The 12,300-nt window shown below is 39.7% G+C and overlaps 1 protein-coding gene across 1 annotated transcript in view; it reads left to right on the top strand.

The window, feature by feature from the left end:
• The window catches only part of PLXNA4 (plexin A4), a 756,456-nt gene that overhangs the window by 601,789 nt on the left and 142,367 nt on the right, over positions 1–12,300 (top strand). Inside the window, exon 11 of the mRNA XM_044279996.1 lies at positions 6,617–6,713. Coding sequence (XP_044135931.1) covers positions 6,617–6,713 — 97 coding nt within the window. The remainder of the gene's footprint in view (positions 1–6,616; positions 6,714–12,300) is intronic.

The following is a 12,300-nucleotide window of genomic DNA, read 5'->3' as shown; positions in this document are numbered from 1 at the left end:
AAATGAGGTGCAACATGTAAAGATCAGGACTTATGAGATGTATTACTATGTTAACATGAAAAACATTTTTCATTATAAGATCATCATTTTGCTATATTTCCCCAAAAATTTCTAAACTACCAATCATCAGATCTCTTGGTGACCTTTATTTCATTTTCTGTTCTGATCTCAAATGTCAGCAGAATGTAATCACGTCTTTGTGATAATAGTGAATGCAGCACAATTAAATAAGAACTACGGGGGTCATTTATCATCCAGAAATACGCCTATATTAGGTGTTTGTCTGGCGCAATCTGCGACTTTTCCCTGCTCACACCAGATCTAAAAAAGTGAGTGTGTTGTGGGCAGGGAAGGGGATGGGCTGGCAGGCCGTCTCATTCATGATTTTCTAAACCTGTTTTAGGCATAGAAAATGGTCTAAATATAAGACAGCTAGGAATCTGGCTTACATTTAGACTGGTGCTGGATGTGCCGAAGTTATGTAGAGGGTGGCGTCTCTTTTATAACTTCACGGATTCACCGCCAGAAAGACAGGTTATTAAAACTAGCGTCTAAAATGCCGGGCTTAATAAATGACCCCCTAAATATATAATTAGACATGACAAATGAATTGTAGATAGATCACAGAACCATACCTGAATCATTCCTGTAGGAGTTGACTTGTTCCAGTAGTCTTCAAACATGAAATATAGGCAGGGCATAGGGTACTTTCACACTAGCGTTAAAGTTTTCCGGTATTGAGTTCCGTCATGCATTCTGAATGGAAAGCAATCCGTTCAGTCCCTTTTACTGTATTTGGCTGGAGAAAATACCGCAGGCCACAATTCCGGAACACTTGGCGGAATGCCGGATACGGAATTCATTTCAATTGATTTGTATTAATGCCAAGTATTCTGGAAAAACTGATCCTGTTTCCCGGTCTGCGCATGCGCAGAACTTCCAAATTGTGAACGAAAAAAATACTGGATCCGTTTTTCCGGATGACACTGAAGAGACTGATCCGGTATTGCAATGCATTTGTCAGACGGATCCGTAACCTGATCCAGACACAAATGACACCCGTTTGCATATGGATTTCCGTATCCGGCAGGCTGTTCCGGTAACAGAACAGCCTGCTGGATTCTTTTAACGCTAGTGTGAAAATACCCTTAACATATATCATTTATTATATCTACTAGATGCAGATGTCGTTCCTTCATTTGTTTCTTACTCACCATATCTTAAGATGTGTGGCACCAGATGAACAGCTTTTATTCTTTTTTAAAGACACTGTGATACTGTGTCATGAGATGTCTGTGCTGTATGTACCTTTGTATGGTGACCCAGTGGTTGTGATGGGGGTTGCAGAGCTATTGAATTTGTTTTGTGAGAAATTTGAGCCTAAATTCAAGAAGAGGTAAGAGAGTTCACACCTATATTACTGTATGTATGTGACCTAGATAACAACTAGAAAAAAATGCTTACAAACAGAACTACTCAAATATTTTAGCTTCATTTCATAACATTTGTCTGGGCATTTAAGCTGAATCAGAAACCCTGAACTGTACTCATAAATGAGGTCAGAACCTTTGGAACCTTGTGTATGATTTCTGTAAGCTCAAACCTAAGTGCCATTTATTGAAATGTTTTTTGTTTGTTTATTAGTCAGGCTCTCTGTCTGAGTTATCATGTTATGGCTTATGGCAATCTCTGTTGAGAGATGCAGTCATTTACAAAGGTCATGGCCCCTGTTGTCCAGGCATCAGTGAGTTTTTAAGTCAAGGATCCTCCCAATATTATGTTCCAACACAATTGGCAGAATACAACACTAAAAGACTGTCACTGTCTTTAAAACAATCTTTGTATAAATCAATAGTAAAATAAAACAGCGAATACGGTATATCGTATTAAAGAAACTGCCCTTTGTTCACTTATCAGACACTTCTTATCCCCCTAACTTCTGTGCCAATATCCAATAAGAGATAGATTATCAGCTCAATGAGAAGTTATACTTCAAATTATACTTGTTCAAAGATTTCTGCAGAGGTTAGGGAGGTGGGAGAAGCATCTGCAGAGTGAAAGATACACAAAGACACATACAGAGATGCTGCTGATGGCACTAATAGTGTAAGTTTTATATCTAACTTTGGTGCTTGATTCACATCCAAACTGTTCATTACTGCCATATAATGCCATCCATGCTGCTTCTGCAGGTTTGCTTGAGTTTGGAGATAGGGGTGTGTGTGCTGTGTATGGGAGACATTATAACAGCTAGTATCCCACAAATAGCTTTGGAAAAGCTGATAATTAGAAATAAAGCATTCTGAATCTAAAAGCTGAAACATTGCTAACTACACTGTTTTTGATGTATATACATTGGCCCTGATTTATCTGTCATTCCTTCACTCCAGAATTATGGTATCAAAAAGTCACAAAATATGGCTTTTGCTACTTTTTTGCACTAGCTTGCGCAAACTTTAAGCACTTGCGCAAATATTTGTGACTTTTTACACTCACTTGTGCAAAATTTTGCGACTTTTTGCATTTGTACACCACTCATTCCAGTTTTGTAATATGGATGGAAAAATGGGTGTGGTTAGCTATGTTAATGCGTATGTTAAAGTCGCAATCTCAGTCCAGGAGGAGGCTGGAGTAGGAACACTGGAGTAGCTTCTCTAGACAGAAGTGTTAGGTTTAAGGACAAGCCAAAATTATCAAACAACATGAGACATTTGATAAATGTGGAATAAAGTGCTCCAACACAGACTCAAGCAAAACTGACATCAAATATTCCCCTCGTGATAAATTCCCCCCTTTGTTTTGCTGGATCCTAACTTAATGGGGGAAACAAACTCACTTACAGCAAAAATGTATGCATGCAATAGTTTTTATATTCAAATTGTAAAAACATGCTCTGTTATTAGCAGATGACCAGCAATGTATAATATTGCACTTACTTTTTGTGTGACCACTGGTGTCTTCATAGTCCAAAACCCTACCTCTCAACATTGGGACAGTCAAGTATGCACTCTAGTATCATAGTAAATGTAAAATAACTGCAGAAGCAATAGAGATGTCCTGTTATATTTCACTATGATATAAACCAAAAGGGTTATGAGTTAATAAAACATAATCCTTTCCACTCAGCGTATAGCACAGTTTGTTACACTTGTACGTTAGTGAGAAGAAACTACCCTCAGGAATAATAATATCATCCTTAATCTTCTGCTAGTACATATATAGTTCCTTAGGTAGATTCAGAGTTTGGATGGCACCCAAGTCAGACCTGTGTGTTATTCTCTCTGTACTGCGTTCCCTCCTGGAGGTTCTGCCGGAACATCTTGAACAGCTGTACCTCCTGAAAAGTGCCTTTTGTTACATGAATAATTTGCTAATATAAAGAGGCAGCTGGCGGCAGATTCCCTGTGTAAGCCTCAATGAGCATTAAAGACAAGAAATCAGACTGTGAGCAGGTTACGTATGGCTCCCTTCGAACCGGCAAAGCTACACAGTTAATGCACACATTCTTTCATCTCCTAGCCTTCATATAATGATCATGCTGGAATGGGCTAGGAAAATAGATTCTTTCAAAATTGTTTTATGTAGTCTGGCCTAAATTTTTTAGTTAACTTGTGCATTCAATCCACTTATAAATCATCCATATCACTTCCATGTTTTTACAGATTATACATTTAAAGGGGGTGTCCACGTTCAGCTGAAGTCAATATGGCTTTATAGGATACCTGCAACCATTATTATTTCTGTTGACACAAAGATAAATGTTAAAACATTGTAAAAATAAAAATAAAAAATAAAAATATATATATATATATATATATATATATATATACTGTACTATGTACTATGCTATATACAATCTACATAAAAGTGAAATTCCTTTGAGATGACCATCATCTAACATTTCAGTGTTAGTGGGTATTCTAGGCTGTGGTCTTTTTCAAGAAGATGGCACATAGGCATCATATAAAGTGGAACTAAAGATCTGTCACAAGAAAGTCTGGAGGTGTTTCAGAAGATTTATAGGCAAGACGGTATATTAAAGTTGACCATATGTGGGAAAAACCTTAAATGGCCTTTCAAAACCATTACATTACAAAAGGACAATGTATTCATACTATCGGAGTACACTCCCCCCTCCCCCAGTTTGTGATGTCTGTGTATATGTTTCGCTTAGGTGACATCCGATACCCTATTAGTGTGACGAGGGCTAGATTAAAAATTATATGAAAGAAAATTACATCTGTTCCCCTCCATGCAGTTTTTGAGCAGCCCTTTGACATATAAAAAATAAGCTTTAGATAGCTTATGTGTCCTATGGGTTGAAATGTTCACTTTCTCCCGGGCTGATTTGGCTTCATGGCTTTACAATGACTGAATGAAACAACAGAAGAGCAGATAATGGCAGCCCTCCGGCAAAACCTAGTGTGCACACTCCTTGTCATTAGGCGTACATGTGTTGCTCTTGTTCCTACGTAGCTCTGTAATTGTATTAGATGTCATTTATTTTTAAAGGCTTTCACTGCAAACCCAATATTTCCCAGATTTATTTACTTGACAACTATTTTGCCCTTGCAAAAGCTCACAGGAAAGTATAAAAATACGTATATATATTGTAAAAAAATCTTTAGAGATCAGTCTTATCTTTTTTGCTTTGTGTTCATTGTGCTTTTCTTCTACAGTGCATCGGCCGGAAAAATATACACCAAAAGTTTCCTTGGATTTGAGTTGAAAATACACTTAGAGGTTTTTGGTGTACATACAGTATAGGGGCAGAGATACTAACATTGTAATTGTAAATTTATGCTGGACAGTCTAAAACTCCACCAGATCGATCGTAGCGGATGATGCCAGATTATAAAATCTGGGGCACCTTTAAACTATTAGGGGGCTTACTTTATGGTTTACAGAATTATGCTCCAAAATTCTCTCTCAGTTTTCTGTGCATAGTGTGACATCTTAGGTCATGCCCTCATATGGTGCATTTCCATTAGTAAATCTGTCCCGTAGTTTTTCCTCTGCAAAAGTATGTGCCAGGCGCTCATTTATTAGCTGTGCTGTGTTTGTCAGTGCAGAAGAGCTGAGGTTATCATTTGGCACAATGTGTCGCAATATTGTGCTATGTTATCATTTTCCATAGAAATGTCTTATGGTCAGTATTTATCACAAGCAGCAAACAAGCCTATGTCAGCTGATATATTTGATGAATTATTTTACGATACTGTAAAATATTGCAAATATTTAAAAGGTTCATGTTTGAAAGAACATTTTCTCCTAAGAGGCTATACAGAGATAAGCTATAATAGAAAGATTTGCACCTGTTCTGTGTTTTTGGAACCACACCTGGTTTTGGCTGATGGAAATCACTGACCAAACACTGATCGTGTGAAAACAGCCTAAATGTATCCAATTCAGCCATTTCCAAAGCTGACAACCACAAATGGAAGTAATCATAGGGGTTGTCAGGGCATAATGCAGACCATGGATGACATATACAGTACACGTACATTATCATTCCCTGTCTCTTTCTGGTACTTCTCTGACTGTGTAATTATCACCGAAGTTCTGGAAGTTACATTTTAATGCATTTTAGCCATTTATCTTGGAGCTCAGGAATAAAAGTTCCTTTCCAGAAAGTGGTTTGTTGTAGTGCCTTGAATTATTAACATATATAGAAAAGTGATATTATTTTCTTTACACATGATACTCATCAGAAAGCAAGGCTTGAAAACTGAAACTCACCAAAAATCAGTTATTAGTAACATTGAGTTTAGTAAAAGATGAGTTTTCCAAGTTGTTATCCTTCATATTGAACCTTAATTTGTTAGCCCTGGTGTCCTTGCTAGATATGTCAGGTCTATGCTCCTGAATAGTGTTGAGCGAATCAAAGTATCTGAAGTGGACTTTGATCCGCATTTCAGGAAAAATTTGATTTGCCACAAAGCTGAATTTCCTTGCACTTCGTGGTAATTCATTCATTTTTCCTAAAATTATGGCTAAAAGTAAAAAAAATTATACTAACCTCATCACCTTGATTGCGGAGAGGCCGCCTGTTCCCATCTTGAATGAAGAAAACCCGCCAAAGACCTGCAGCGAGCATAATGACCTCACCACGTGATTACGCTGGTCGACCGCAGCGACGTCATCACGCGTGCTGTAGGTCCTTTGGCAGGTTTTCTCCAATCAAGATGGGAGCGGACGGCCTCTCCAGGAGCAAGTGGATGAGGTGAGTATAATTTGTTATTCAGTTTTTATTTTCAGCCACCATTTTAGGAAAAATAGATTTGTTACTACAGTATAATTACTACAGTGATCAGTGTTGAACGCGGCATCTAAGGGTTTAAATGATGGGAGGCAGCGCAATTGCTGTTCCCCATCATTGCACCCGCTCCATACAATAGAAAGTGATTTGTGATGAAGTAATTACAAATCAAATTTCTTGTTGAAGTTCGGTGAAGTAGCCAAATCAAATTTTTCAAAACTTTGTTCACCTCTGTGCCCAAAATGATAGATATGCAGAGCTCTGTAGAATTCTTCAGAGACATGTAACCCTTAATGAAAAAAGAAATACATTTCAAGGACCTTTCATCTCTAAATTTCCTTTTTATTTTCCTTTAAGTATGACTACGAAGGCATGGAGATTGACAGTCTCCCAGTGGACCTGACCGTGGTATGGAATGGGGATTTCAGCATTGACAATCCAGCTCTGAACAAAGGTAAAGTGGAACTTCCGTTTGGGCGAATATAGCTGTGAAAATAGTTTCCATAGCAACATCACTTATCTCCTGTTAAGTATCATGTGCCTAACCTTTTCAGGACTCATTCTTTTTATAACTCTCATTGAAATTGAATCACTCTATAGTCACACATTTCCATATCATTCATTTTCTGTGCCTACTGCTAGTAAAGTCACTCACCATCAAAACAAATTTCAGCTAAAATATATTCAAGCTTTTTTTTAAAAAAAGTATGTCATTCTGTAAAATCTTATGTCTACAGAAAACACTGTGGTAATATTTTATAAGCTAGTGGTGTTTTCATGTACCAAGAAAGTACGGACCATAAGACTTACCTAAATCTTGATAGCCATTGAAGGAATTTTTTAATAATTTGAAAATTGACTTCCTTTCGAGAGGACAAAGCACTAGGTCTTCTATTGTAATTCTATAATCCAGTTTGGTTGCTGCTTTCGTGTGTCATACTACATTAGAATAAATTCCCTTGTGGGCATTGACTATCCTAACATTTAAAATGGTATATGCTGTCTCCATTGTACTTGTGGAAATTAAAGGGCATCTGTCAGCAGATTGGTACATATAAAACTGGCTGACCTGTTACATGTGCACTTGGCAGCTGAAGGCATCTGTGTTGGTCCCATGTTCATATGTGCTGTCAATCAAAGTGGAGAGGGCGTGGCAGTTGTACAGAGAGGAGAATCTCTAGGTGTAATGGCAACGCCCCCATTGCTCCTAGAGTCATTTGCATATAGTAAAGCGCACATTTAACAGGTCAGGCAGTTTCATAGCTACAAATCTGCTGACAGATGTCCTTTAAAGGAAATGTTAATAGACTGTAAGCATCCCTGAGAAAATTCCTGAGAAAATGATGTATTATTGGTTTAGGTGTCCTATACCTGGCATTTGTGCTAACGGTACTAAGAAACGTTGAATAGGAAATAAAACTCCAGAATTTTATTAGATATGCATTAAAAAAGAGGAAGGACCTCAAAAGAAAAAAAACTCAAAAAGCCTGATTAAGTATATGTATATGGGCCTTCATGAATAAATGAATGGTGCCTGAAGCGCTGGTCCTCTTCGCAGTCCACTGCTTTCTCAGTTTTTTAGCAGTAACAGCTGATAAATTGCGTAAAAGTTAATAATTGTCAGGCATAATCACAACACAACAGCCCTAGGGCTGCCACAGAGGGTGTGATTATCTCTACTCCCTACTTTTTTTCCTGGTTACAGTTCAGACCAGTGAGTAGTGCCTGGCATTAGATTGGCTATCTGCCCTAGTATATACTATCATATTGTCTGTGCTAACATCCCTGCACTATCTTCTGCTCAACGCGTTTCGCCTAAAGCTCATCAGGAACACTGGGTACAAGCAGGACAGACAAAATTCTGTCCACCTCGTGTCTCAAAGCGGCAGCATCGGCGCTAGGGTGGCCATAGATATGGCCGCCGCAAACAGCTGTTTACATGGGGGTGTCCCTCCCCATCCAGGGGTGCGACCAGCCACTGTCAGCGAACGGGAGGGTGGTGGTCATGTCCGAAAGACAAGGAGTGTCTCGCCCTCCAGTTACGCCCTCTGCAGCGTTGTCCCGATATGACTGCACACATTCAATAAGCAGGCACCAATCAGCGGTAAAGTACAAGTACGGAGGCAGCATTAGCACATATAGGGATGAGGGGACCAGAATTAAGGGAAAGACAACCCCATATATCCTGCTGGATATAATATATACATATGTAACAATCAGTGCATATGTTAATGCACAAATATATCCATATATGTGCCTGTCTTAGTAATCCAGTGGTCCCTTGCTTCTACAGTCTTCCCAAAATACATAAAGGGCTAACCCCACTTAAGAGAAGACTGATTGTCTCTGGGGTAGGGAACCTCACACATGGGCGCTCCCATCCTATATCAGAGACACCATAGATGTGATTAAGAAGCTTGAAGGGATTCAAATTGATGATCACACCATGCTAGCCAGTCTGGATGTGGAGGTGCTACAGCTCCATACCCCAAGAAAAAGGGTGTGGGGCATCGGTGGCCTTTTTACAGCAACGAGGCACACATATGTGGCGACATAATGAATTTGTGCTGGAACTGCTGCAATTCACTTTGGAACACAACATATTCCTATTTGACCGCAGGATTTACCAGCAGCTCACAGGGGTGGCCATCGGAAGTCCATGTGCACCAACTTTTGCCAACCTCTACCTGGGCTGGTGGGAACATGAGGTGGTTTTTGCAGACAATGCCAGTAGATGGGCAGAACACATCAGTCTATGGCTACTCTTTATAGATGATGTGTTTATCATATAATCAGGAAGTACGGTGGAATTTGAGAACTTTGTGGAGGATCTAAGCAACAACGAGCTAGGTCTATACTTCACATCAGAAATCCACAAAAATAAAATCACATTCCTGGACCTGATGATCTTTAGGGACCTGGAGGGGAGCCTGAGTACAAGATTGTTTCAGAAAGAGACTGCTACAAACAGTCTCCTACAATGGGAGAGTTGCTATCCGGTATTCCAGAGGAGCATGTATGGCCTATAAGTCTCCTCACACTGATTAAGGTGCTCTCTCCTTAAGGAGAGTTAGTTCCTTCCTGACTCGGACACAGTCCTCTCACCCAGTTAAGCAAGTACTCTCTGCTCTGCACTGATGAGGGGCAATAACACCTGAAACAGCTGTCTGCAGATGAGGTGCTAGCTTATCTAATATCCAAGTCTTGTCTCAAGGATTATTTTAAGAGCTGAATATTGACTTATAGGATAGCTGCCTTACATCTGGTGGCATTAGAGGCAGAGCTTGTTAAGAGCTCTTTTTTTATCCGTTCCCTCCCTACATTTGATGAAGCACATACAAAAATATGGGATGTCCTTACTTGCTACTGGAGTATCCTACAGTCCGACCCAGATATAGAACATCTTGTAGACGCTACCCCGACTATCACGTACCGCCGAGGCCGCTATTTAAGAGATAGACTAGTTTACAGCCTCCACCAAAGTCCACAGCCAACTACATGGCTTAGTCATGAACTCTGTGGTACTTTTTGTCGTGAGGGCTGTGTGGCATGTGCAGCAATTGAACGGGGTAACAGCTTCAGGAGAACGGTTACATGGAAAAAGTTTGCAATTCGTTCATTCATTAACTGCAGAACGAGCGATGTCATCTACTTGGCAACATGCATATGCAGCCTGCAATATGTGGGCAAGACAATACGGGAGTTCTGGTGATGGATAGCGGAACATCTTAACGATATCCGTAAAGGAGCCAACACTCCCATTGCACGCCATGTTTGCGCCACGCATGAGGGCAAAGTTGACGCCATCAAATTTCAAGGCATTGAAGCGATTAGAAGAATGCAGAGAGGTGGGGACTATGATAAAAGACTGCTTAAAAAAAAAAAGCAGAATAGACATTTAGGATAGAAACTGTAAGGCCGGAGGGCCTTAATAAATACATTTCATGTGTATGCTTCATATGACGGCTGCGTTTTGTCTGTTTGTCTGTCCTGCTTGTACCCAGTGCTCCTGATGAGCTTTAGGTGAAACACAACGAGCAGAAGTGCAGGGATGTTAGCACAGACAATATGATAGTATATACTAGGGCAGATAGCCAATCTAATGCCAGGCACTACTCACTGGTCTGAACTGTAACCAGGAAAAAAGTAGGGAGTAGAGATAATCACACCGTCTGTGGCAGCCCTAGGGCTCTGGTGTTGTGATTATGCTTCTTTACTGTAGATAAGCCTGACAATTATTAACTTTTATGCAATTTATCAGCCGTTGCTATTCTCTGATCTATCTATGCTGCAATACAGAGAAAGCAGCGAACTGTAATGGGACCTCATGACACAGTGCTCTGAATTACATACGCTGTATAAGTGGGGGTCCATGTAAATGAATGGACCTCTGGTTGCGGCGCCATTAATCTGCACGCCGCTACAGAACGGTGACTGCTGGATTCTCACGGTGCATCTAAGCTAGATAGTGCGGAGAGGACCAATGCTTCAGGCACCATTTATTTATTCATAAAAGGCCCATATACATATACAGTACTTAATCACGCTTTTTGAGCTTTATTTGGTGATATAGTGGTCCTTCCTCTTTTTTAACGCATATCTAATAAAATGTTTGAGTTTTACTTCCTATTCAACGTTTCTTAGTACCATTAGCACAATTGATATTGAAACTTAATACCCAAGTATCTTTTTTCAGTGAAATGTCCTATACCTGGCACACTGAAGTGTGTGATGCGTAAGAAAAATTACGTACTGAGACCTCCCATCCCTTACCCAATGCCAAGCATCAGGGGAGAAAAAAAATCACTCTTCAATGCAGTGCCCTTCCCCAACTGCATCATCCAACATTATTTCTAAGAAATATTAAGAGCGGAGCAGTGGGGGGTTTAGGATGGATTGTTTTCATCATGTCAGGGCACTTCAATGAAGACTGGACGCCAATCTGATTATTTATGATGTATTATCATACAGTGTCTACAGTGAATAAAACAGCATTTTCTCAGGTATGCTTACATTATCAAAGCAAATATGGGAATGTGTGAACTACTTTCTCCAATACCCATTCAGCATTATTAACAACTTGAAGCACGTCCCTTTAGGCGCGTTTTGTAGAACTGTTTTAAAGGAAACATGTTATGTGGTATATTAGGCATGAGTTTCCATATTGGGGATTTTACCATTGACTTATCCTTATGATAGGTCATCAATATAAGGCAGAGTCCATCTCTAAGCACCCTCACCGATCAGCTGTTTTCACTTCAGAGCAGCAGCTGGACACAGCCACTACACAGTGAAGAGAGCTGTGAAGTTCCAGTGCCTGGTTCTAGCACCAGAGCTTGTGGAAACAGCTTAGATTTGATAAAGAAATGTCAAATCCTGGACAGACCCTTTAAAATTTTATGTCCATCTTTGCATCCACATTTATATGTTGTACCACCATGATTTATATATTTAAGGGTAAGGCTAGTTTCACACTAGCCAGTATTCCAGATGCTACCGCATTGCCGTTTTGCCCCATTATGTGGACCGGCAGAGATCTGGCTGCAACCCGGCAAATTCACAGTGAATCGGCCAGATGAAAACCGATGCACGCATCGGCTTTCATCCGGCCAATTCTTGACATACTTGCCGGGTTGTGGACGGATCTCTGGCAGTCTTCATTATACAGTAGTTAAAGAGGCTGTTTGCTTTTTATATGAAGATATGTAAACTGCAGTGGAGAATTATAATCTGCATTTACACCCTGCTGTTTATGTGCAATTGTTGTTCTAGTATAATTGGAAATCTAGTAAAAATGCTAATCTTATACAGTATGTTGTAGATATAGGTGAAAAGATGAAATTCGTAACTGCCGACCACCCAATGGTTAGTTTTTTGAATGAAGGGCTATATAAACTTTTACCTCTTTTGGCCTTACTTAGAAATTTCTCATACTGAACGGTTGATGCAGACTATTAAGCAAACTGACATTGATGGCTTAGAAGATCGTGTCAAATTTTCTAAGTACTTAGCAAATTGCCATTGATTTCATTGGCTTAGAA

This window comes from Bufo gargarizans, chromosome 2, assembly GCF_014858855.1.
Source record: "Bufo gargarizans isolate SCDJY-AF-19 chromosome 2, ASM1485885v1, whole genome shotgun sequence".
Classification (NCBI taxonomy): Eukaryota; Metazoa; Chordata; class Amphibia; order Anura; family Bufonidae; genus Bufo; species Bufo gargarizans.
Note: the sequence above shows the minus strand (reverse complement) of the source record. Positions and strands in the feature narration are given on the sequence as shown.